The sequence below is a fragment of the Elephantulus edwardii genome, unplaced genomic scaffold (assembly GCF_000299155.1).
Source record: "Elephantulus edwardii isolate Elephantulus edwardi_28Jun2011 unplaced genomic scaffold, EleEdw1.0 scaffold00067, whole genome shotgun sequence".
Lineage (NCBI taxonomy): Eukaryota > Metazoa > Chordata > Mammalia > Macroscelidea > Macroscelididae > Elephantulus > Elephantulus edwardii.
In genome coordinates, this window is record NW_006399817.1 from 5041346 (window position 1) to 5069212 (window position 27867).

At 39.5% G+C, this 27867-nt stretch overlaps 1 protein-coding gene across 1 annotated transcript in view; it reads left to right on the plus strand.

Annotated features, from left to right (window-relative positions):
• Nucleotides 1-4321: 4321 nt before the first annotated feature.
• The window catches only part of CREBL2 (cAMP responsive element binding protein-like 2), a 29488-nt gene continuing 5942 nt past the window's right edge, over nt 4322-27867 (plus strand). Inside the window, exons 1-2 of the mRNA XM_006888471.1 lie at nt 4322-4330; nt 20577-20774. Coding sequence (XP_006888533.1) covers nt 20577-20774 — 198 coding nt within the window. The 5' untranslated portion in view covers nt 4322-4330. The remainder of the gene's footprint in view (nt 4331-20576; nt 20775-27867) is intronic.

Below are 27867 nucleotides of genomic sequence, written 5' to 3' on the forward strand. Positions count from 1 at the left end.
ATTTTGGTCTTTTGTTCCTCTTCTGTCTTTGCAATGACCGTTTGCACTCTTCCTGAATGAAGGGTAGAGACTGTTTATTAGCAGTAACTACTACTCCTGCAACTTTGGCCATAGGAGAGTACAAGAGAAGGTTCAGTGTCTCTCAAGTCACCAGAAATGCAGTCTGGCATTTATTGAAGCTCATGGGGTGGGTGGGCTCAATAAGGATAGACCATTTTGGCAGGGCAGAGCCTGGTTCCGCTTTCCTGCTGCTGTGTGCAGTGGGCCATTTGAGCTCATAGTGATCTTACAGGATAGAAGGTTGAACTGCCTTGTAAGTAGAGGAGTAGTGAGGGTGAGGAGTACTCAGCAGTCACTAAATTGTATCTCTCCCCACAATTTTAAGATAATAAACACATAACTGGCAGGTGCCAAAAATGGTCTCCTCCCTCTTGTCTAGTTGCCCTAGTCTTTTACATATGTGGCCCCTCAGAATGATTCTTCCTCTCCTCTGTAACCCCCTTTTGCTGCCCCTTTTCTATGCTCTAGATGTCTATAGTGCTTGAGCAAGGTTGTTTGGCCTCATTGATTAACAGAAACTGCTGAGTGGTGCCTCCACTTCAAGTCAGCCCCAGGCAAGTGCCATACCTTAGATATCCTCTGCCTACAGAGTTTCCTAGGCTATAAACTTTAGGGAAGCGGACTTGCATCTTTCTCAGAAAGAACAGCTGCTGGGTTCTAAACACTGACCTTTCGGTTAGCAGCTGATTGTTTAGCCACTGTTGAGTGATGGTGATGTTGTGTTGTTGTGTGCCCTTGCTACAGAACCAACTCATAGCTGACCCTTCAGTGGGTATTTCAGTGGCTGTAAATCACATGGAAAGAAATTACACATCTTTCTTTTGTAGAGGACCTAGCAGATTCGAACTTCCTGACTTTGGGTTGGCAGTACAACTCGTTATGCATGCTGGTGGTGTTAGATGTCAAGTCAGTTCTGACTCATAGCAACCCTCTTGTACAACAGAGAATAAATATCACTTAGTCCTGTGCCATCCACACAATTACTGTTGTTCTTGAGATCATACTTTACACCCATTATGTCAGTCTATTGGCCTTTACCAACTCCACAAAAGAGAACTGTCCCCATCAACAACACAAATTCCTCATTGGTCCTAATGGACCAATTCTCATGAGATCAGACATGTCCCCTAGGCTCCTGCACCTCTTTCTACTCATCACAACATTAATCTTACTGCTTTACTGGGTCCAAAATCTATTGGAATAGCTCATAAACCACACAAAACCCTATTAGGGAAGTAAAAAGGCTATAATTCAGATTAGCAGCCGAGTACAATCACTCAGGACAGCTTCTGAAAGGTACTCACAGGTACTTCAACCTTCAGACTCCTAGCTTTAGGGTTTTAGTCCTGCCAGTTATGGCTCTCCCCCACAAGCCCCCACCAGTCCTCCAATAACCTTGAGATTCAATAGTCAAGACCCTCTCTGCCTCATGTCAGATCTCTGGTTCTCCACTAAAACTTCTGTGGCTGCTGCTCCCATAGGTCCTAATCTGGCTGGCACATGAATCTCTAGCCCCAAAGGACAGATTCAGCTGCTGATCTGCTCAATTTAATGATAAAACAAGCCTATCTCCTTGTGGATTGGTAAGGCTAACCAATCCCTTTCTGGATAGGCTAACACACCCTATTCATCCTCCAATCCACATGGCAAAGTCAGTCAATGGCTGGGGCATTTTGAACAATAAATCCTTAGCACTACAGTACCCAAAATATGTAGGATGAAGTCATCCTCCTCCGAAAAGCATTGTGACAGCATTCCTTCCAAAAAATATTTTTCTGTTCTTTTGACATACTATAATTCATAGGTATTAATTCTTCTTCTATCTTTATCTCTGTCCAACTTTCACATGCACATAAGATGACTGAAAATACCCTGGGCTGGGTCAAGTTTATCATAATCTTCGAAGAGATATACATCCTTGCTCCTCAATTTTTGTTGTTGTTGTTATGTGCCGTGGAGTCTTTTGCGACTCATAGCGACCCTATGCACAACAGTCCTAAACCCTGCTCTATCCTGCGCCAACAGCACTGCCTCTGACACACCCATCCCGATTACCCCAATCACTAAATCAATCCATCTCATAGACGGTCTTCCCCTCCTGCGCCGTCTCTCCACCCTCCCAAGCATTAGGACTGCCAAATAAAAGAGAATGACTGGTTAAATTTTAATTTCAGATAACCAGCAGCTTCTTTTTTAGTAAGACTTTATCTCAAATATTGCATGAGACATACATATATTAAGCAATCTCTTTTTTAAAGAGCAATCTCTTTTCCCCCGTTTATTTAAAATTCGCATGTCTTGGATTTTATTACTAACTATCTCAGTTGCATTTTGAAAGAGTTTAGGAAGAAACCCAAAACAATCAAGCAGCCCAAAAGTGTGATTCAAAGGGCTCTCCAGAAGTAGTATTAATAAATACGCGGTCTTCATCAAGTTCTCAAAGGCTCAAGGTAAGTTAAAACCAAAGTAACAAAGACACTTAGTATTAAATTTTATTAGGTCATAATTTACATCCATAAAAATTTACCCAGTTTAAGTGTACAATTCAAGTACTTTTAATATATTTATGTAATTGTACAACTATTACCACTATCAATTTTAGAATCTTTTCATTCACCCAAAAAAGAAACTCCCTCCATTAGCAGTCATTCCCCACCTCCTACCGGCAAACCCCCAACTAACTCACAGCAACCACCACTCTGCTATCTGTTTTTGTTGGTTATTTTTAGGTGCCATTCATTCGAGTACAACTCAGAGAGACCCTATGAGGAACAGAGAAGAACTCTTTCCTATGCTGTGTCATCCTCATAATGTTCTGACATACTTGAGCCCATTGCAACAGTCACTGTCAATCCATCTTGTTTAGGATCGTCCTCTCTTTCCCCTACCCTCCAGTTTTCTAAGCATGATGTCCCCTCTCCAAGGAATAGCCCTTTTTCCAGGAATTTTATATCAATGGAATTATACAGTACGTGGCCTTTTGTAACGGACTTCTTTCACATAAAGGCTTGGCTCAGATTTACCTTACTTCTCAAAGTGATGTTCTTTGCATGTTTTCACATTTTCCCATGTTGTAGCATATTAGTACTTCATTCCTTTTACGGTTGAATAAAATATCTGGCTTAGGGTTATCCCACGTTTTGTTACTCATTCATCAGACATTTTAATTGGTCCCACTTTTGCGCCATGACTGAGGAGCTCTGGTGGCTTAGTGGTAAGAAGTTGTGCTGCCAACCTAAAGGCAGGAGGTTCGAATTCACCAGTCGCTCCAAGGGAGCAAGATGTGCAATCTTCTGCTCGATTTACAGGCTCTGAAAAACCCGCAAGAACTCCAGCTAGGAGTCAGTTCCTGTTCAACAGTCCATAACAACAACAACAAATGCTGCTATGATCATTTACGTACAACTTTATTGAGTATGGACATGTTTTCATGTTGCTTCATGGCAACCCCAAGGTTTATATTTTGAGGAACTGCTAAGCTGCTTCGCAAAGTGGTTAGTGATTTTACATTCTATTTTTTAATCTAAAGACAACAACAACGACAACAAAAACTTCAACAAAAACAAGCCTATTACTGCTCCCCTGCGTTCCCATGAAGAGGCAGGCGCAGAAGTCCGAGGTCTCACGGCTCGGGCGCCCCCTTCAGGACAGCCGCGCCTGCTCCAACCTCCCTCTTCTGCCGGCCAAGCCGCCACGCTGAGGGGCCGAGACGGTCGAGTGCAGTGTGGGAAACGTAGTTTCTTCCTCCCACTGGGCCCCCACCTCCGCAGAATTCGCAGACTGGGGAGAAACAGGCACTCCTTGCAGGGGCCATGTGGACATTGTAGTTCTCTTTTCCATCAACAGCGCGCAGAGGGCAGTCAAGGAAACTCTAATACCCAGAATGCCGCGTTGCTACGGAAGCCGAAGGCGTGGGCCCGCGCGCAGCCTTTCCCCCCGTCCCCCGCCCACCCCGATCCCCGCGGGTCTCCAGAACGTCTGTAAACACACCCCGAGACTGTCATGGAGGGGGAGGAGGAGGCGGCGGCGAAGGGAGGCGTTTGGGGCCACCTCCAGGGTCCGCTTTGCCATTCCTGAGCTGGTCCTTCGTCCTTGTGCCTGTGGCATCAGGAAGGCGAGCTGTTAGGCAAGAGGAGGAGGCAGTTAAAACCATATCCCCTTCTTCCCCCGGGGCGGGGGCCGGACCGGGGCAGGCCGGCTGAACCGGGGGCGGGCCTGGGAAGGGAGCGCCGGGCCGGCCGGCCTTTCAGCCGAGATGGATGACAGTAAGGTAAGTTTGGGGTTTGCACGCGCAGTTACCACCGCCCGCTTGTACTTAAGTACTAGTCCCGTCGCCGAGCCTCAGCTCTCGATAGTTCCTGCCAACACCCAAGGAACACCTGCCCCCAGCATCCCTGGTCCTTTCCACTTCTTGCCAGATGGTACCCAGGCGAGAATTCAGGACTGCGTTTCATCGGAAAAGACCGTCTCGAAATTTTTCACCCAGTGCAACCCTGTTTGCCAGCTTTTTGCTAGATCGTGCAAGCCCTAGTCTTTGACTTAACCTGTTGAAATAAGTGAAGAAACTATTGTGTTTTAAAATTTTGCTTGCCCGCAACCCCCGCACCCGCCTTACCCCTTTCTCTCGTTTGGAGAGCTTAATTAGTGCACCCTGAACCAGCCCTGTTTCCCTTGATTTCCCTTTCTTCCAGACTCGCTTACTCAATGCCCCATTCATATAAATCAGTTCACTCCCCCTCTGAGCTATGTTCCTGTGGTTGGTTGGAACGTTGCTAAACTCATGTTGCTATTCCGCCAGAGTCTGGAATCTTAAAAACCTCCTGAAAGCCTTCTCTTTAAAAAGCAGTAAATTCCTTCTGGTTAGCCTATTTTAACATCCCTTCACGATCTCCTTTCATTCACTTACTCTAATAGTTATAATATGCAATTTTAATCACTTTTTAATTGTCATTTCTTATTAATTTCATTTTTTCATTATCACTGATATACATAGTTTGTATTTAACTTAGATGTCTTTATGTTTCTCCACATTGTTTCTATCTTGATTCATTTCATGAAAATGAGTACAATGAGGGGACTTAACGATGTTCAAGAAATTTTACCTTTCTTAAAAAAAAATCAAGAGACTTGCAACGTCCACCTATTTTTGAAGTAGGTAATTCTTTTCTAGATTTTTTCCAAAGTATTAATTCCCACAATATCTAGCAATTCCTCTTACAGGTTTTTCTTTTGCTTTGTCCCCCTTGACTCTCTACCTAACCAGTAAAACTTTGCTTTTGCAAAATTGTTATTTCATTCTTCCTCAGAGAGATATTAATTCTGAGCTTCCCAGTGCTACCTAGTTTATTCTACATTATCTGCCATTCCTTTTCCTCCTTAAGGCTCTGGGGAAAGTGATAAGAAGAAAGAAAACCCAGTACAACTGTAATTTATCTAGAAGAACTAAACAATAATTTTACAAAAGTCTTCATAAATACAAAAATTAAGGAAAATGCATGTAATTTTTTATTATTTTACAGATAACATCATATAAGGTTATTTTAAAAAGTAAATGGTAATAAAGAGTGGGGATAAAAGTGCAGTTGTTTTGCTAAAAGGTAAGTTACATTATGTGGAATAGGCTGCCTACACCTTACAGGGTACATAGGATGAAATTAATTTCACTTTCATTCTATAATTGTTGATTTTTAAAATGAGAGTGTCAGGGACCTCTCCAAAGTACTGAAGTCTCTCTGGAGACTAAGGTGCATCTGATACAGGCCATGGTCTTTGCAATCATTTGTTATGTGTCAGAGAGTTGGACAGTGAGTAGGGAGGATAGAGGAGAATTGATGCCTTTGAGCTGTGGTCCTGGAGAAGAGTATTGAATGTACCATGGACTGCCAAGAAAACAAACAGATTCATCCTGGAAAGGGTCAAACTGGGCAGCTCCTTGGAGGCAAGGATTCTGAGGCTTCATCTGACATATTTTGGACATGTTGTAAGGAGGGTCTGGTCCTTGGAGAGGGACATCATCCTTGGTAGGGTGGAGGGATGGTTCAGGAGGGAAAAGCCCTCTATGAGGTGGGTTGATTCAGTGACTGGGGTAATCCAGATGGATGTATCAGAGACAGTGTGATTGGCACAGGACAGAGCAGAGTTTAGGACTGTTGTACATACTATGAGTCACAAGTGACTCAACGGCACGCAACAACAACAGACAACATTTAGATGCCAGCATTTCCTTAAATCTTAAATGATTACTGTGAAGAAAATCCATTTTAAATGTCTTTGGATGAGTATTGCCTCTGTAAGTACACGACTTTCACTTGGAATGTAGGTCATAGTTGTGGATGAGTAATATTTAAATGCCATGTACAGCAAAACTGGACTGTTCCATCTGGCAGTGTGAAACAGCCGTTAAGTAAGATTTTGGCAGAAACATTTATCCTTCCAGCTCTGCCATACTTTGTTATTGTTTTCTTGGTTTCTGTTGTTAAGTGTGGTGAAGTTGGTCCTGACCCACATCAGCCCTGTGCACAACAGAACGAGGCACGCCATGGTCCAGTGCTATCCTCAGTCGTTGCTCTGTTTGAGCTTGTTGGCAGCCATTGCATCAGTCAATCTTGTTGAAGACCTCCCTCTTTTTCTCTGACCCTCTGCACCATAACCCTTCAGACACAAACATACTCTTTCCTCATATAGTGTATGGGTCTTAGTTTTTATTTGCCATTAAGTCAGAACCAATGTGTAGCAGAACCCTCAGTGTGTTTTCAGAGACAGTTAATCTCAGGGAAGGAGTCTACCCATCTTACTCTCCCAGAGCAGTTTGTGGATTCAAACTGTATTTTAGGTTGCCAGGGCAACTCCTTTCTCCTTATAGGGAAAGGTGAGATTGAGGCTTGGAAATATGGTGACTATGTTAAGAGCATAAAGAATGGCAGCAAAGCCAAGGCAACAGAAGGAGGGGTGAAGTGACTGTTAGAGAATCAGCATCTGAGTGAGCAGCAGCCAGGGAGCAGATAGCTGCTGGTGATGCTGTGATGATTTTTCTGGTTGTATTTGCCATTGTTAGGAATTTGATTTGCCAAGAGTTTTCCACACTCTGTCATTCAGACTCTTGGAGTAAGAGACAGACTTAAATGCAGGTAGTTTTGCTTTCCAAGTTTCTGGCCAAGTGCCTAATAAAGTAGTACAGTGTGGAGTACTAATTATTAGTGGTTGTACTGAACTGGGACAGTGTCATTAAGGATTTTGCCCTGGTATAGCTAGACTTTATTAATCTGCGTAGAGCTCCAATTAAGCAACCCATATAATAGAAATTTAGCAGTTGTAGACTAACAAAATAGGAAAAGCAAAACAAGAGGTAGGTTGGGCATTTAATGGTAGTGATCTAGGAAATTATTAAATAGTATAACTCAAAAGAAAAAAGTTTAGCTAAGTTATCCTGTGCTTCCATTTCTTTAAGTATTAAATGGGAGTAATATCTTCTCCTCAGGCTTTGTTCAGGTGAAATGGTACATACAAAATGTCCTCTTATTGTCATTAGGTGTCCTCTAGTCGAGTACAGTTCACAGTGACCTGGTGAATAACAGTCCTGACCCCTGTGCTATCCTGTACCCTCGTCCTCATTTCTGACACGCTTGAGCCCATTACTGCAGACACTCTGTCAGTCCATCTTGACAAGGGTCTTCTGCTGCTTTCACTGACTGTCCACTTTTTCAAGTATGATGTCCTTCTCCAAATAATAAGCTCTCCTTGCAACATGTACAAAGTAGACGAGACAAAGTGTTGCCATCTTGCCTCCAGGGAGCATTTTGATTGCACCTTCTCCAAGATATATCTGTTTGTTCTTTTGGTAGTCTATGGAATATTTAGTTATCTTCTCCAGCACCATAGCTCAAAGGCATCAGTTCTTCTGTCATCTTTATTCATTGTCCAACTCTCAGCAGTATAGCAAATAATTGAAAAGACCACGGTCTAAATCAGGTGTTCTGTAGTCTTTTAAGTGACGTTATTGCCCCTCCGTAATTTAGAGAAGTCCTTGACAGCAGACTTTCCCAATACAGTGCATCTCTGGATCGCCTGACTGCTGGTACTAAGGGTAATGATTGTGGATCCAAGTAATATGGAATTAGTGACAACTTCAGTTTTCAGTCTTTTCTTTATCTGTCATGATGTTGCTAATCAGTCCAGTGGTGAGGATGTTTGTCTTCTTGATGTTGAGGTGCAGTCCATATTGAAGACTGTAATCTTTGATCTTCTGCAGCAAACATTTCAAGTCTCAGGTCCTCACTTTGAGCAAGCAAGGTTGTGTCATCTGCATAACCCAGGTTGTTGATGATTCTTCCTCTAATCCTGATGCCACATTCTTCTTTATTGAGTCCAGTTGCTCTAATAACTTGCTCATTGTACTAAATAGGGAGAGAGGATACAACCCTGACATACACCTTGACTGATTTTAAACCGTGCAATGTTCTTTCCCTTGCTCTATTCTCAGAATGGCTTCTTGGGTTTAGGTATTGAGGTTGTATGAGCATAATTAAGTGTTCTGGGACTCCCAGTCTCAATTTTTGGCCATAATTTGTTATGATCCACAGTCAGATGCCTTTGCATAAGCAGTAAAGCACAAATCTATATTCTTTTGGTGTTCTCTGCTTTGAGCCAGGATCCATTTTACATCAGCAGTGAGATCCCTAGTGCCACCGCCTCTTTTAAACCCAGCTTGAACTTCTGGTAGTTCTCTGTCAGTATACAACTCTAGCTATTTTTTTAATGAGCTTCATCAGTATTTTACTAGCATGTGATACTGATATAGTAATAATTTCCACATTTTGTTATATCACCTTTTTTGGAAATGGGGATAAATATGGTTCTCTTCCGGTCAGTTTGCCAGTCAGCTGTTCTCCAAATTTCCTGGTATTACCTCATGAGCACATCCAGGGCTGTATCTGTTAATTGAAATATGTCAATTGATATTGCATAGATTCATGGGGCCTTATGTTTTGCCAGGGCCTTCAGTGCAGCTGGAACTTCTTCCTTCGTCATCATTGGCTCTCTTTCCATATACGTCCTAAAATACTTGAGTGTCAATCAGTTCTTTTTGATAAAATAATCTGTATATTCCTTCCATCTTCTTTTGATGCTTCATGATTTTGCCCGTAGCATCTCTCAGTATTGAAATTAGAAGCTTGCATTTGTTTTTAATTTTTTTCTTTTCAACTTGAAAGTTGCCAAGCAAGTTCTTCCCATTTTATTCTCTGGCTCCAGTTCTTTGCACATGCTGTTATAGTACTTTGCTTTGTCATCTCAATCTGCTCTTTGAAATCTGTTCATCTCTAGGACTCAACAAAAGAAATTGCAAAGGACATACTGAAAAAGATGTGGAAACAACACAAAGACAGTTATGCCGTCACTTTAAAAGAGGAGAGAATTTCTTAAAGGAGACTTAGTGTGCATTGTAAAGTTCTCAAAAAAGGTCAAATAAAGCAAGTAGTGAAAAAGCATCTATTGAGTTTGGAAAACAGGAGTTTGTTTATAAATCTGGCAAGAATCAGTTGTAATAGTGTAAAAAAAAAGTCAGAATGTAACCATTAATTAAGAGGTAGTTGGCAAAGAAGCAAAGCTATTAAGTATAGGCAGCTTTTAATAAGTAATTTCATAATCATTTCAGGCAATGCTAATATATAGTAATCTATTTAGGTAGTTTTAGTTCTGTAGCTTTGAAAGAGAAAAGCTCTTTGGAGAGAAAATGAATAGGGATTGGGAGAAGCCTGACAAGCGTTAATATGGTATGGAAATCTCTACCCCATCTTCTTTCTTCAGTTGATGAGAAAAACTGGAAAAACTGTTGATGAAAAAGGTTAGCAACAGGAAGATAAGATTAGCCTTTCTAGATTTCTGCATATCTGATAAATAAAAAGAGAGAAAACCTAACTCACAGCTGTGAAGGAAGTGATGATGGCATTAACACCAGATGAAAGCACAGCTACTTGTTTTTTTCTTTTAAGTGGTAAAGAGCAATGTCTGAATAGCCACATTCATATGTCTATGTATTTTTCTCTAATGTGTAAGACATCAATTTTCACTTCATGGTTTCAAAAGAAAAGGAAAACAGGTCCCTTTTGTATTTATTTTTTAAAAAAAATTTTATTGTATTTACGTGTACCGTCAAATCAGATCTGACTGGTGCAGGAGGAGATTGCCCCTCCTTCTCCAGCAGAGCATCTGGTGGATTTGAACCACGTACCTCTGGGATTGCAGTGCAGTGCAGTGTCTTGTCACTAGGCCACCAGAGCTCCCGAAATAATACAATTCTTAACTAGTTTTTTAGATTTTTTTTTCTAGCTGTTACTAAGAAACTTTTTTTTTGTAAGTTAAGTTGGTGATGAGAGCATTATCAAGTTAAACAATTTCACAATATAGCTTATTTTTCTTTTATTAATTAATCAGTCTTTACGTAAATGCCTCCTAAATGCCTAGTTATATTCCACATGCTGTGGGAGTTGCAAAAGAAGTCTAGATTCAGTCTCTGTACCTGGGAAGCTCACACTTTTAGGAGAAATATAGGAGCTACTAATGTTCCTTTTCACTAGTCAAAATGCCTAAAGGGCCAAGATAAGTTTTCTTGTATTCTAGAGTTTAGGAGTATTTGGGATATAGCAGATAGTTGTTAAATTGTTGGTGAATAAATTAATTTTTTGCCTTATTCTTCACCCAAAAAAGATGAGGCTAAGGGAGATCTGGTGGCTTAGTGGCAAGAAGCTGCACTGCAATCCCAGAAGTACGTAGGCTCGAATCTACCAGATGTTCTGCTGGAGAAGGAAGGACAATCTTCTCCTGTCCCAGTCAGATCCGATTTGATGGTACAAACACAAACAATAATAAAATAAAATTTTAAAAGGTGAGGCTAATAATCCTTACCATACAGATTGGTGTGAAGCACATGAAACATAGAGGATGCTTCCCAGCCTAGGCAACTACTAATTTGTCTGTCTCTATGAATTTGCCTATTTAGGACATTTCATATTAATGAAATCATATCTTTTTTTCATGTGTATCTGGTTCATGCCACTTCATGTGTTTTCAAAGTTTAGCCACATACTATGTCTCAACTCCTTGCCAAGGAGTAGGAACCAACTCATAGCTGACCCTCCAGCCAATTTTCAGAGATTTTAAATTGCACATGACATGATTGCCATACTTTTTCCTGAGGAACCACTGGTGGATTTGACTTGCCAGAGACATACCACCTTTGGGTTGACAGCCAGCATTCTAAGGATTACCCCACCAGAGCTCACTATTACAGCATGTATCAGTTCTTTTTTTTCCTCTCTCTCTCCTAGTTTATTTACAAAATTCTAATACAAATTTCAACCAATTCTTTCAATTTCTCTCACTCCCCCAACCCATCAAATTATACAATCCAGTGTTCAATCCCCTCTTCCCCCTGCACATCCACGTCCCTCTGCTTCCAGCCTTTCCCACCCCTTCTGGGTCCTTATACTCATTCTACAATAATGGTCTTACACAATATTTATCCTTGTGGGACTGAGTTATTTCACTCAGCATAATGCTCTCCAGTCCCTCCCAAGTTAGTTAATAATTTACAAAGTTATTGCTCCTGCATGCTGCATAGTATTCTAGTGTGTGAATGTACCATAATATCTCAATCCATTCATTTGTGGTTGGACATTTGGGTTGTTTCCATGTTCTTGTGATGGTGACTAATGCTGCTATGAACATTGGTGTACAAATCTAAGTTTGTGCCTCAGTTCTTATATTCACAGGGTATGTTCCAAGTTGTGGAATAGCGGGGACATATGGAGTTTCTATGTTCAGCTTTTTTAGGAAGTACCACACTGCCTCCCAGAATGGTTGTACCATTTTATAGTCCCACCAACAGTGATAAGAGTTCCTTTCTCTCCACATCCTCTTCAGCATCTATTACTTGCTTCCCTGTTAAGCTTTGTCACTCTTTCTGCAGTGAGATGGTATTTCATTGTGGTTTTGATTTGCATCTTTCTTATTGCCAGTGATTTGGAGCATTTCTTCATATGTCTATTTGCCATTCAAATATCTTCCTCTGTGAAAATTCTTTCCATGTCTTTTGCCCATTTTGTTACTTGGGTTATCACTCTTTTTTGTGGAGGCCCAGAAGTATTCTGTAAACTTTTGTTATAAGACTCTTGTCTGTCATGCCAACATCATCCAGCTGGTAGAGGTGTTAGAAAAAAAAAATACTCTTGTCTGAGATGGTATAACCAAATGTTTGTTCCCAAACTGTAGGTTTTCTTTTCAACCTGTTGGAAAAAGTTTTTGATGTGCACAGAGATTTGGGAAAAGTTTTTGATGTACACAGAGATTTAATCTTTAGAAAGTCCCATGCATCAATTTTATCCTCTTTAGATTGTGCATTTCTGGTTGTATTTGGCAGTCTCTTTAGACTAGCGCTTCTAAGCTGGATCCCAGTTTGTCTCTTAAGAACGTTAGGGTTTTGGGCTTTACTCCCAGGTCTCTGATCCACCTTGAGTTGATTTTTGTGTTTGGTGTGAGATGTGGATCCTGTTTCAGCTTTCTGCAGGTGGAAGTAAAGTTTTGCCAGCACCATTTGTTGAAGAGGTTATCATTTCCCCATTTGATAGCTTTGATTTCCTTGTTGAATATAGCTGAATATAGTTGAATATAGCTGGTTCTATTTCTGGGTTCTCAACTCTGTTCCATTGGTCTGTGTGCCAGCATATGTCAGTTCTTAATTTCTTTTTGTGGCTAATTCTTTTCCACTGCATGGTTATGCCACCTTTTGTTATCTCTTTGTCAATTAATAAGCATTTATATTGTTTTCCCTTTTTAGCTATTATGAATAAAGCCGCTGTGAACATTCTTGGATGGATTTTGTACAGACGTATGTTTTCTTTTTTGGAACATGCTAATAAATTACTTAACTATATATTTAATAGGGAGCTCTAGTGGCCTAGTTGCAAGAAGCTGCATAGCAATCCCAAAGGCATGCAGGTTGAGGCTACCAGCTGCTCTATGGGAGGATGGGCAGTCTCCTCCCATGTGATTGTCTGCTGGAGTCAGCTATGGGTCAATTCTGACTCCACAGTACAAAACAACAACAACATACATTTAATATTTTGGGGGATTGTTAAGCTTTTCCACTTCAGTTGAAATTTTACAGTCCTATCAGCAATGAATGAGGATTCCAGTTTCTCCATATCCATGCCAGTACTTGTTACTGGTTTGTTGTGTGGTGTTTTTTTGTTTGTTTGTTTTGTTGTTTAATAACCATCCTAGTGTTTGTAAAGAATATTTTTCGATGTAGTTAAGCCTTTGAGCTGTGGTGCTGGAGAAAAATATTAAATATACCTTGTACTGCTAGGAGAACAAGCAGGTTCATCTGAGATAGGGTGAGACCAGGCTGCTCCTTGGAGGCAAGGATTATGAGGCTTCCTCTGATATACTTTGGACATGTTGCAAGGAGGGACCAGTCCTTGGAGAGGGATGTCATGTTTGGGAAGGTGGAGGGACAGCACAAGGGAGGAAGACCCTTGATGAGATGGATTGATTCAGTGACTTGGGCAATGGGGGGTAGGTAAGTCAGAGACAGTGATTAGCACAGGATAAAGCAGGGTTTAAGGCTGTTGTACACTGGCGACTTGATGGCACATAACAACAACAGTTCTGGAAGATGAGTCCCCTAGGATGGAAGGCACTCAAAATACTGAGTGGTTGCAACAGTGAACTTGAGCGTACCAGTGACAGTGAAGATTTGGGACAAGGCAGCATTCTCATGGTCATCTGGAGCCAACTCCATAGCAACTAATAGTAGCAGTTGTAAAATATTATTTCACTGCATTTCACCAATGACCTTCAGCATTTTTTTTAATGTGTTTGCTGGCCATTTGTATGTCTTTTTTAGAAAAATGTCCATTTGCCCATTTTTATATTGGATTGTCTTTATTTAGTTGTAAAAATTCCTTGTATATTCTGAGTATCTTTACTTATATTCGTTATGTATTCTGGAATATATATATATTTTTTTTCTCCCATTCTGTGAGTTTTTATCTTAATAATGCTCATTGAAGATTTATTCTTAAAAGTTTGGTTTTTATTTTTAAGTTCAATTTATTGATATATTCGTTTTGGTAACATTAACTTGTTTGGACCAGGCATGGGCTCTTTAAAAACTGTTACATAGTCAATAGAAAAACACTGAGTGAGGACAGACTTATTATTGTAAATGCTCTACTGAAATTTTATCTCTTCATTTTTTGCTTTTATTAAGGAAGCCCTCTGGCAGATAAAGAAGAGTCAGAAGCTGGCAAGGTTCTTTTATTCGAGGTGGTGGAAAAAGACACTGGTTGCCTTCATCATTCTTCTTAGGCCAGAGTTGAAGAGCAAGAGGCCTGTTATCCCCAGCTCACAAATGTGTTCTTGAGGAAGGGAGTAAGAGAGTAAGCGGAATAGTGAGTAAGGAGGTGCACAGTTTAAAGCTAGCTATTGAAATTTGCATGTGGCTGTTGTTCATTGGGTCTCTATGGGAGGGTCAAACTCAACAATGGTCCCTAACAACAATAGCAACTATGCCAATAGAAAGAATATTGGAATAAGAGGGGAAAGTTAAATTGTACAGCCATTTTGGAATTTTCTCCCCCTCCTTAGGTTGTGTTGATGCTTAAAAATCAGTCATTTTATTTAGCCACATTATTTTACTTCACAGGTGAAAAAGAGCAGGGACAGAGTGTAGTTACTCAGTTTGTGAATATGATACGAATTGGTATGATTTTTTTTTCTGGGGAGGCTCATAGATTTTTTTCTTTTTTCTTTTTGTTAAATTTATTATTAATTTCAATGAAACTTTACAGAGACTTTGGATTTCCATTCATTCATTGTTACACTTTCCTCCCCTCCCAACCCTCCCCCCAGTACACTATACTCTTGGAAAAGTAAAAGAAACATTCTTTCATTGTTTTACAATCCCTCCTCCCCATATCTACTCCACTATGTAGCCTTCGCCTCTGGACTCCTACCATGACAAAAATACCTAATCACATATCCCTTCTAAACAGTTTTCTCCCTCATCTGTTTCAATGTAGTATACATTATTGAACCCATCTTTCCCAGTCTCTCCCCAACCCCAAGGTCAGTCCTGTTTTACAACAGTGGCACCATGCAGTATTTGTCCTTTTGTGATTGAGATAATTCACTCAGCATAGTATTCCATTCTGTGAATATACCACAGCTTCTCTATCCATTCATTTTTTGATGGGCACTTAGGTTGTTTCCAACTCCTTGCTATTATGAACAAAGCCGTGATAAACATGAGTGTGCATATATCTGCTTGGATGTCAGTTGTAGTCTCTTTGGGGTATATTCCCAGTAGTGGAATTGCTGGGTCAAATGGTATATTTATTTGCAACTTTTTGAGAAAGCACCATACCACCTTCCACGGAGGTTGCACCATTTTACGCTTCCACCAACAGTGAATAAGGGTTCCAATTTCTCTATAACCTCGCCAGCATTTGTTGCTTGCTGTTCTGTTAAATTTTGCTATTCTGAGTGGGGGGAGATGATATCTTATAGTTGTTTTGACTTGCATCTCTCTTAGAGCTAGGGATTTTGAACATTTCTTCATATGCTGGTTAGCCATCTGAATGTCTTGTTTGGTGAAGTGTCTGTTCATATTCTATGCCCATTTTTCTATTGGATTATTTACCTTTCTCTTGTTGTGTGCTCAAGTATTTTATAAATTCTGGCTATAAGTCCCTTATCTGATATGTCATTACCAAATACGTTTTCCCAGTCTGGCTTCCCTTTTTATCCTATTGGAGAAGTTTTTGTATGTGCATAGGGATTTGATTCTTAGAAGGTCCCATTCATCTATTTTATCTTCTGGTTTGTAGGTAGGCTCATAGATATTTAAGGAATTGTAAGGTTAACTTCCACTTTTAGTATCTGGTTCCTTGCCTCTAACTTCTATATTTCCCTCCATCTTTGAAATATAGCTTAGAAATAGATAAAGTTCAGTGTTGTCAATGTTGTTGTCATGTGTTGTCAAGTTACCTGCAACTCATAATGACCCTATATACAACAGCCCTAACCCCTGCTCTATCCCGTGCCAGTCTTATTAATGTCTCTTACCTATTCCCATTACCCCAGTCACTGAATCAGTCCATCTCATCGAGAGTATTCCTCTCCTGTGCTGTCCCTCTACCCTCCCAAGCATGACATCCCTCTTGAAGGACTGATCCTGCCTTGCAACATGTCCAGAGTATGTCAGAGGAAGCTTTAGAATCCTTGCCTCCAAGGAGTAGCCTGGCTTCACCTTCTCCAGGATGAACTTGTTTGTTCTCTTAGCAGTCCATGGGATATTCAATACTCTTCTCCAAAGGCATCAATTCTACTTCTGTCATCCCTAGTCATCGTCCAGGTTTCTGATGCATAGCAAGTAATTGCAAAGACTATGGCCTGTATCAGGCACACCTTAGTCTCTAGACTAACATTGTTGTTCTTCAGTACTTTGGAAAGGTCTCTGACAGACTTTGCCAATGCAATTCACCTTTTAATTTCCTAGCTGCTGGTTTATTTTACAAAATACGAATTATCAACAATCTGCGTTATGCAAATGACACAACCCTGCTTGCTGAAACTGAGGAGGACCTGAAGCGCCTGCTGCAGAGTGTCAAGGACTGCAGCCTACAGTATGGATTCAGGCTCAATGTCAAGAAGACAAAGATTCTCACCACTGGACCAATTGGCAGCATCAGGATGGATGGTGAAGAGATTGAGATTGTACACAGCTTTAGTTTGCTTGGCTCCATAGTCAACAGTCTTGGCACCAGCAGCCAGGAAATTAAAAGGCGCATTGCCATGGGAAAGTCTGCTGTTAGGGACCTCTCCAAAGTGCTGAAGAGCAGTGGTGTCTCTCTGGAGACTAAGGTGCGTCTGATACAGGCCATAGTCTTCGCAATCACCTGTTATGCATCAGAGAGTTGGACAATGACCAAGGAAGATAGAAGGAGAATTGATGCCTTTGAGCTGTGGTGCTGGAGAAGAGTATTGAGAATACCATGGATTGCTAGGAAAACAAACAGATTTGTCCTGGAGAGGGTTAAACCGGGTGGCTCCTTGGAGGCAAGGATTCTGAGGCTCCGTCTAACTTACTTTGGACATGTAGTGAGGAGAGACTGGTCCTTAGAGAGGGACATCATGCTTGGGAGGGTGGAGGGACGGCGCAGGAGAGGAAGGCCCTCTATGAGGTGGATTGATTCAGTGACTGGGATAATTGGGATGGGAGTGTCAGAGACAGTGCGATTGGCACAGGACAGAGCGGAGTTTAGGGCTGTTGTACATAGGGTTGCTATGAGTCGCAGGCGACTTGACGGCACATAACAACAACAACATATATGTATGTGTGTGTGTGTATATATATATACATACACACACATATATAATTATTATTATACTTAAGATTTACAGTAATCTTGTGATGCACTTGACTCTTGCAAGCCTGTACACTAATCAGACTTCCATGGGTACTAAAAGCTAAAAATAAAGCTATTTTCTTTGAGAGCTGCTTGTCCATATGATTTTTTAAAAGTCGAGTTTAGTTTAACAAAAACCATTTTTTCCCTCTTTAATTACTTTTGGGGTAATATTTAAAATGAGAGACATTTTGTAACCCTGTAAAATACATAGGGAATATAACATTCCAGTGTACACAAAGAAGAAAAATTCGTAATCAAATAAAGAGTATTATAAAATGAAAAAAAAAAAAAAAGCTAGAGGAGTGGTTTTGTGGTAGGAAATATAATTGTACAGGAGCTGGCATTTAATACAGAAAACCTGGATTCATTTAGTATGCCTTTCTAATTTAAAGAAAAGGAATAAAATATTTCCAATTTAAATATTTTTCTACCATGAAAAGTAAACAGAGGGTTATAACTTTTTAATTAACTGTGCTAGGCTTGTTTCAGAAATCAGGGAAATCTGTGAAGCACTCTGTGTTCTCTTGCTGGCTTCTAAGAGACACCCACTCTTGAATTAATAACAGCAATTTATGAAGTTGCAATGTTGTATGATTGGTGAATCATTTTACTACATAAAGAGGAGATATCATTATTCATTTGTTTCACTATAGGATAATAGTTTAAGTTGCAATGCATTGTTGTTGTTGTTTTTAAAAAAACCTCAGCAATAAGAGATGCATTTTGCTTTAATGCAGGGTAATTTTGAATTCTTTCTAAGAACTGTTCAATTGAAGAGGAATCTTGGTTGGCCAATGGTTAGAATGCTTGGTTGCTAACCAGAAAATTGGCAGTTTTACTCTAACAGCTTTTCTGCAGGAGAAAGATGTGGCAATCTGCCTCCATAAAGATTTACATTCCCCAAACCCTTCTGGGGCAGCTCTGTTCTTTTCTGTGGTGTCACTATGAGTGGGAATCAACTTGGCAGCAATGGATTTGTTAGTGTTTATTTGGTGCTATTGATCCCCACCACTACCCCAGAGCTTTGGTATAATTATTTTCATTTCTAAGTCATATAAAATGTTAAATACAATAGTTAACTATTGTGTTTTGAAATGTCTGTTAAATGTGGCTGATTCACACTTAAAACTTGATTTTCCTTATCCAACCATTATACTTAGTAATGATTGATCTTCATATATTTCAGGGCATTGTTTGTATATGATAATGATTTAAATCAAGAAAACAAAAGAAACTTCTTAGTTCCACATGAATATTGACCCTTAGAGTTTTTGTTACCACAAACTTTGAATAGGTTTCCAGTTTGAGAGTCTTACATCTTCTCTTTTAGCATTACCTTTACAACCTTAGCAATATTCCTATCAGTGTGAAGATATAACATGCACTCTGGGTGGTTTTCACAGAGGGCTCAGCAACTGTCAGAGTCCAATCGGTGAGTTTGTGTTAATGCGAGAAAGAGCTCAGAAGGAGGGTAAGAGTGGTTGTACAACATGAAGAATATAATCAGGGTCACAAAATTGTACATGTAGGCATTGTTGAATTGCTCTATGTTGTATTGTTTATACTGTCATCAATAAAAAGAAATGAAACCATACTAGATAAACAAAACCGATAATTAGATTTAAGGAATAATGTCTTTAAAATAACAAAGCATATTGTGTTGTAGTTTATAAAAACAAGATCCAAAAGAAATTCCCCAAAAAGTTTTGAACATTGGCATTGTTAGCATAAATATATTCATTTTCAGGTGACTGCTTTGAAGGACATTTGCTTAATGTATAAATTCTGGTTTGTGTGTTTAAAAAATTATCGTCTTTACCTCATAGTTAACATCTTGCAATTTGAGGAGGATCCAAAGGTACACAGTGAAGATTAAATTACTTTGCTAGTCACTAAAAATTGGGCCTAACCAGGTAAAGAAATAATATGGACATTGAGAGGATGCCTTATGACACCAATGGGAGCAAGTAGAAGTCTGAGACAGTCTATGGTTATTATTATCATAAGCTTTTAAGAGTGGGAGAAAATGATCTTGAACATTTTAGAAACTTCTATGGTGTCTTTGAGCCCAACAAATTTAAAGAGGGAATTTATAACCAGAGTCCTTAGGATATACACACTCTTTTATATACATATCTTATGTTTCTCTAATTGTAAAGATTTAAAAATAAAAAATACAGATGGGAGAAAAATCTATTTGTAATTATGCCTGTCAGAGAAATCCTCATTAACCTTTGATAACGTCTTTTCTGCTACATATTGTTTTAAAATATTGAGATCATACTGCACGATAATTTGAATATTGAGTTTTTCTTTTTAAAATGATCATAAATTTTTCTAATCAATAAAAATTCTTTGTGAAAAACCTTTTAGTAGTGATGCTTTGGGATTTTTATGGTAGATTCCATAGAATTCATAAAGTTTGTTGAATTATTGGAGAAATAACAATCATCACTTCTCACACATTCATAGTGTCTGGAAAACAATATGAAATACAGACCCACAGGCATCTGACAACAACTAAACTGACTTCTGTCACATTGATTTCAGCTCAGTGATCTCATGTGTCTCGGGGTGGAACTGCTCCATGGGATTTTCTTAGCTGAGCTTCATGGAAGCAGACCTCTAGGTTTTTCTTCAGAGTTCCTCTGGATGAGTTGTTAGCTTACTAATAGAGTAGAAACCACTTGTACTACCCAGGGATCTCTTAGTTCTGTAAACACAAAACTGAAACTCACTCCCAGTGAGTCTATTTCAGTCCATAGCTGACCTTCCAACAGGTTTCTGAGGCTGTAAATCTTAACAATAGAAGAATGGTCGTCTGTCTCCCTTGGAGACACCATTGAATTTGAACCATTGGAGACACCCACCTTTTTGTTAGCAAAGCAACAAGCTACAGATTATGCCACCAGAGCACATTTTAGTTTGATAGGCTTTACTTAATATCTGTAAATATTCTCTTTGCTGATATAAAGCTTTAGTTACTACTTTCTTGGATATAGAATCAAGAAAAAAAAAATTTTCCCCCTTTTTCTTTTGCCACAGATGGTTGGAGGCAAAGTAAAGAAACCTGGTAAACGTGGTCGGAAGCCAGCCAAAATCGACCTGAAAGCAAAACTTGAGAGGAGCCGGCAGAGTGCAAGAGAATGCCGGGCCAGAAAAAAGCTGAGGTATCAGTACTTGGAAGAGTTGGTGTCCAGTCGAGAAAGAGCCATATGTGCTCTCAGGGAGGAACTGGAAATGGTAAGGAAGTCTGTCTGTAAACATATGAAATAAGCAAAACTTACAGCCAAAGAAATACTTTAAAACAAGAGTCTAAATGTTCATGCATATTTACGTGGCAAACATCAGAAAGAGTAAATAAGTGTTCCTGTACTCTGTGGGAGCTGAATGTACATGACTGTCTCATTAAAGAATTGTTTATGATAAGAAAAAAAATGGAAAACAACCCCAATGTGTAACAGTAAGTGATTGGTTAAATAAATGCTACTGTATTTAAATATTAGACTACCTTACAGCCAGTAGAAATCACAAAACACATATTTCACTTATTGAAGTAGAAAGAAGTTCAAAATATATTGCTATCTTGAGAAAACAATATGGCAATATGTAAAACATGCATCGTATGGTGGCATTTGTGTTTGAACGTATGTATCTAACATGTTTTATGCATTAAGATTTTGTGTAGTACTGATGAAAATATAAGGAGGATAGGTAAAATAGAATTAAAATCCTATTACTGTTAGCACTAAATCATTTAAAATTAAGAAGGGTGTGTGTCAGGGTTGTATCGTCTCTCCCTACCTATTCAATCTGTATACTGAACAAATCATTCAAGAAGCTGAACTCTGTGAAGAAGAATGTGGCATCAGGCTTGGAGGAGGAATCATCAATAACCTGTATTATAAAGATGATACAACCTTGCTTGATGAAAGTAAGGAAGGACTTGAACATTTGCTACAGAAGGTTAAACACTGAAGCTTTCAATTTGGATTTCATCTCAACATCAGGAAGAAAAATTCTTACCACTGGACTGATAGACCTTGACAGACAGAGAAAAGACTGAAACTTTCATCAACTTCATCTTATTTGGATCCACAATCAGTACACTCAGAACTAGCAGTCAGGAATTCAGGAGATGTATTGTGCTGAGAAAGTCTACAATTAGGGACCACTCCAAATTATGGAGGAGCAATGATGCCAATTTGAGGAGTAAGGAATACCTGACTTGGGCTCTGATCTTTCCAGTCATTTGCTATGCACCTGAGAACTGTACAGTGAATAAGGATAAGAAAAACTGATGCCTTTGAACTCTGGTGCTGGAGAAGAGTACTGAATATCCCACGGACTGCCAAAAGAACAAACAAATATGTCTTGGAGAAAGTGCAGCCAGAGTGCTCCTTAGAGGCAAAGATGATAAAGCTTCATCTCATATACTTTGGGCATGTTGTTAGAAAAGGCTATTCCTTGGAGAGCAACAGTAAAGGAGAGGAAGACCCTCAACTGGGTGGATTGACAGAGTGACTGCAGCAATGTGCTCGAGTGTGTCAGACTATAAGGATGGCACAGGGAAGGACAGGGTTCAGATCTGTTGTTCATAGGGTCACTATGGCTCACTGGCACCTTATTAATAACAACTACTGTGAACTCAGTAGGTGACAAGCAGGAAAAGAGAGAGATGGTACTAAATATGTCCAGTTATAAGACTGAATGGGCTGCCACATATTTTTAAAAGAAATAAGGTTGCATATGAGAAGAATCCAAATACACGTTATTCAAAGTTTTTTGTTATTATTATTATTATGAGTTTGATTTGTGCTATAATTTATTTCATGCCTTCTGTGAGGTAATAAATAATCTACCCATTGCTGCTGAGTTGATTCTGACAAATGATGGGGCAGAGTATAAGTGTCTTTAAGGACAGTGTTTATATAACGTGGCCTAGTGCTACAGTGGTTGAGCACCAGGCTGCCATCTGAAAGGCCAGTAATTTGAATCCTCCAGCTGCTCCATAAGAGAAAAATGTGGCAATTTGCTCGTGTAAATATTTGTAACATTGAAAATCTTAAGAGGCACTTCCACTCTGCCTTATTGGGTTGCTATGAATTACAGTGACCATAATAGGAATAACAGGTTTAGGGGTTTTGTTTGTTTAATCTTTATGGAAGCAGATTGCTACATTTTCCTTCTGCAAAGAATAAAAATACAGTGAGCAGTTTGGACTTTGACCTTGGTTCCTGAGAAGTAATCTTTGGAATTCCCTTAGTAATAGATATAGTGATTCTGTATATTCTTTTCATCTTCATTTGATTTCATGCATCATTCATTATTTTTCCGATGTTGTTGTTAGGTGCCTATGAATCAAGTGTGACTCATAGTGACCCTACGAACAATAGATCTGAACTCTGTCCTAGCCTCACCATCTCTTGATACAGTTAAGCTTTTTGCTGTCCTTCCACATTTCCAAGCATGGTGTCCCTCTGTAAGGAGTAGCCTCTTTAGCAAAATCCTCAAAGTATGTGAGACAAAGTGTTGGGGATTGTTGGGGACGAAGGGAGGGCCTCTGGCCAGGACAGATCGCCTAGGTCAGGATAAGTTCAAGCCTCCCAATGGCCTTTTAGATTGTGATAGAGAAAGCTCCCCTGTGTTTGGCCTTACCAGCTTGAGAAAGCTCAACACCAGGGAAGATGGTTGCCACATCTCTTGAGCTGGGAGTGGTCCGCATGAGGCTGAGGTTCTCCTTACCAGTCTCTATGTCCCATGTCCGCAAGCCCACCCTATCATGTCGTCTTGTTTACTTGCTCATATATAAATGTGCTGCAGCCCCCAATAAAGTTGAGCTGGATTGACACTCTGAACAGTTCCCGGAGTGGTGTGTCTCGGTGTTGTTGTTCATTGCTGGCGAATGGACAGCTACAACAAAGCTTTATCATCTTTGCTTCCAAAAAGCACTCTAGCTGCACCTTCTCCAAGACATATTTGTTTGTTCTTTTGGCAGTCCATGATAGTCATTTCTCCAACACCACAGCCCAAAGGCATCAATTCTTCTGTCAATCCTTAATCATTGTTGTGCTCTCAGCAGTATAGCAAGTGATTGAGAAGACCATGGCCTGAACTAGTCCTCACACCTGCATCATCTCTGTTCAGTAATTTGGAGATGTCCCTAACTGTATACTTTCCCAGTGCAGTATGTCTCCTGTCTCCTGACTGCTGGTACTAAGTGTACTGATTGTGGGTCCAAGTAAAATGAAGTTGTTGACAGTTTCAATCTTTTCTCCATCTATCAAAATGTTGCCTATCAGTGGTGTGGTGAGGATTTTTGTTTTCTTGATGCTGAGATGAAATCCTTATTGATAAGGCTGCAGTATTTTAACTTTTTGTGGCAAGTGCTTCAAAATCCTCCTCACTTTCAGCAAGCAAGATTGTGTCATCTACTTAAGGTTATTGATGATTCTTCCTTCAACCCTGATGCCACATTCTTCATAGAATACAGCTGCTTAAGTAATTTGCCCAGCATACAGATTAATTAGATATGGACAGAGGTTTCAACCCTGACACACACCTCTCAATAGCCTCTTGGTTTAGGTATAGGTTTCACACAAGCACAATTAATTGTTCTTGGATTCCCATTCTTCTCATTATTAGCCTTAATTTGTTATGATCCACACAGTCAAATGTCTTTGCATAGTCAATAAAGCACAAATAGACTTTCTTCTGATATTCTTTGTTTTCAGCCAGGATGTCAGCAGTGCTCTTGCTAGTGCCACTGCCTCTTTTGAAACTACCTTGAGCATCTGGCAGTTCTCTGTCGATGTACTGTTCTAGCCGTTTTGGGAAGCTCTTCAATATTTTTGCTTGCATGTGATAATACTCAATAACTTCCATTCTGTTGGATCTTCTTTCTTGAGAATGGGAACAAATACGCATCTCTTCCAGTTGGCCAGGTTTTCCAAATTTCCTGGCATAAACTTGTGAGCACATCCAGGGCTGTATTTGCCATTTGAAATATGTCACTTGGTATCCTATCAATTCCTGGGGCTTTATTTTTTGCCAATGTCTTAAGTGCAGCTTGAACTTCTTTCATTATCACTGGCTCTTAATCATGCAACCTTTAATAGTTGGAACATAGAATGTGCTGCAAACATCCTTTAATAGTTTGACTATGGAATGCATGAATGTTGGAAAACTAGAAGCTATGAAAAATGAAATGGAATGCATAAACACTGACATTCTAGGCGTGAGATGAGATGGACTGACTTTGGCTATTTTGAATCAGTTGGTCACATGGTATTCTATGCAGGGATTGAAAAACAGGAAGAATGGTGTTGGGTTCATAGTTAAAAAGATAACTTCAAGTTCTATCCTAAAGTACAATGTTGTGAGTATAGAATATTATCCATATGTATATAAAAAAAGACCTACTAATATGGCTATTATTTGACTATAAGCACTAACAGCCAAAGCCAGAGAGGAGGAAAGTAAAGATTTTTATCAAATTTGGCAGTCAGAAATTGACCAAACATGCAAGCAATTAAGATTTTGCTTATAGAATCCAATCCTTGAACTCAAGGATTGAATTTTTTCTTCAGTTTTTTTAGCTCAAGCAATACCAAGTATGATCCTTCTTATCATTTTCATATCCAAGTCTTGCACAGTCCATTTTAATACTGTCTCCTTAAGCTGCTCTTTGAAATCTTCTGCTCAGTTCTCTTATTACATCCTTTCTTCGTTTGGCTTTGTGTTCTCAACATTCAAGAGTATGTTTCAGAGTCTCTTCTGACATCCTTTTTGGTCTATCTTTCCTGTATTTTTATTGGCCTTTTGCCTTCTTCATGCATAGATGTCCTTTGTTTCATCTCACAACTCATCTGACCTTCAGTCATTAGCGTTCAGTGCTTCCAATACATTTTTTAGAAGGTCTCTGAATTGAGGTAGGTTAAACACAAAGTTGTATTTTGACTTTTGTGAACTTGTTTTCTTTTTCTTCAGCTTCAGTTTAAACTTGGTTATGAGCAGTTGATAGTATGTTCCACATTCAGGCCCTAGCCTGGTTCTCAGTGTTAATATTACATTTATCCACATCTCTTTTCACACATGTAGTCAGTTTGATTTCTATGTATTCCATCTGGTGAAGTACAAAGGTAGAGCTGATTTTTATATCTTTTTCTAAAAAAAGGAATTTGCGAGGAATGTCATTGGTTGTACAAGATCTAGCATGTGATCTCTTGCCTCATTTCTGCCACCAGGCACATATTTTTTACTACCAACCCTTTTTAAATTTTTTTTCCTTTTTAAAATTTCTAACTTTTGCATTCCAGTCACCAATTATTAATACATTTGATTGCATGTTTCATTTCAGACTGCTGAAGTTAGTAGAAATCTTTATTTCTTCATCGTTGTTATTTAGTACTTTACAGGTAAATTTAAGCAGTAATTGAAGAAATTGGTCTTCCTTGTTTGCACATAGATGACAGTATTATACTTTAGGACAGCTCTCCAAATGTCCTTGACTGTGAATGTAACACCATTCCTCTTCAGCTCTTCATTGCTGGCATAGAAGACCGTATTAATTTCAACTGGCCGATTTCACTTTGCTGAGACCTAAACTAGGGAGCTTAGGTGGGCTAGTGGGTAAGGAGTTGCACTGTAAACCCAGAGGCAGGAGGTTTGAATCCATCAGCTGCTCCACGGGGGAAAGATGGGCAATTTCCTCCAGTTTATTGTCTCTGAAAACCAATGGCCATGAGAAAGAAAGATTAACTAGGATATCAATTTTTGTACATGCAGTTTCATTTTCATAGCTTCCATTTTTCTTGATTCATACTTTGTACCTTCTGTGTTCCAATTATTATGAGTATTTTCAGCAGTTCTCATTTTTAATTATGCCAAATTGAAAACAAATAAAGATCCTTCATTGGCTGAAAGCTTTATTCGTGCTGACATTAAGGTATATTGTATTTTGAGGAGGATGCTCTTTCCCATTTGGAGTACTTTCCAACCTGAGGTTGTTCTCGTGGCCTTGGCCATAGGGAATTGTGCACCTAATGCAAAGGCTAGGCCTTTCTGATGATTTCAGTCTATACGCCTCTCCTTAGGAGAAAGATGGGCAGTCTGTCTTGTGTGACTTACAGACACAGAAACTCAATTGAGGGTCAGCTTTTGAATTAGTTCTAACTCAATGGTAATGAATTTTGAGTTGAATTTCCAACCTGAGAGCATCATTTTCCAGCACTATTTCACAGTTATCTGCTGCTATTATTAGGATTTTCAAGAGCTCCTTACTTCAGAAGTTCTGCTTCCTGGTCTGCCAGTTCCACTGAAACCTGTCCATCCTGGATGGCTCTGCTGGTATTTGGAATACTAGTGGCATAGCTTCTAGATCACAGCAACATGCAAGCCATCACAGTCCAACAAACTGATAGATGAGTAGTGACGTATGAATGACAGGCTATTGAAAATACTGTGTTTCGTACAGTAGTTGAACACTTTGCTGGTAATGGAAGGTCAGTTGTTAAAATCCACTTGCCACTCAGGGAAGAAGATGGGGCAGTTCAGCTTTGTCCTTCTAGGTCCTCTGCTCGTCATTCCTGGCACCATGTTCTCCTTCATAGAGTCCACCTTCTCAGGTACTTGCTCAGCAGACAGGCTGAATATGTGTGGTGAGAAGATACAACCCTGGCATATACTTTGCTGATTGTATACCAGGAAAGTATGCCCTTGATCTATTTTCATTATACTGCCTCTTGGATTATGTACAGGTTTTCCATGAGCACCGTTAAGTGTTCTAGAATTCCTGTTTGTAGTGTTACCCATAATTTTTATAATCCATACATTCAGTTATATCTACATTGTCAAAACACAGGTAAAATCTTTCTGGTGTTCTCTGCTTTCATCCAGGATCTATATGACATCACCAGTGATATCTCTCATTATATGTTCTCATCTAAATCTGTCTGGAATTTCTGAGAGTTTGCTGTCAGTGTATTGCTGCAGCAATTTTGTAATGCGTGTCAGCAAAATTTTACTCTCTGAGGTTCCCCTTGATAAAGAATTCATGGCTTTACATATTGTAAAGCTCCCACTGGTGGATTCAGGAGTCCGAAAAAAAAGAATAGGTTAGGGAAAATTCCCCTTGTACTTACTGGGTGGTCAGGAGTGACTCCAATCATAGAGTAAAGCCCAACTATAAAGACAATTATTAAAACTCTATGTAAATTTCCCATCAGTAAATGAACAGGTAGAACAACAATGGCATATTCACACAATGGAAAATTATGCATTGAAAAACAATGAAATAGTAAAACATTACTCAATGTGGGGGAACCTTGAAGACATT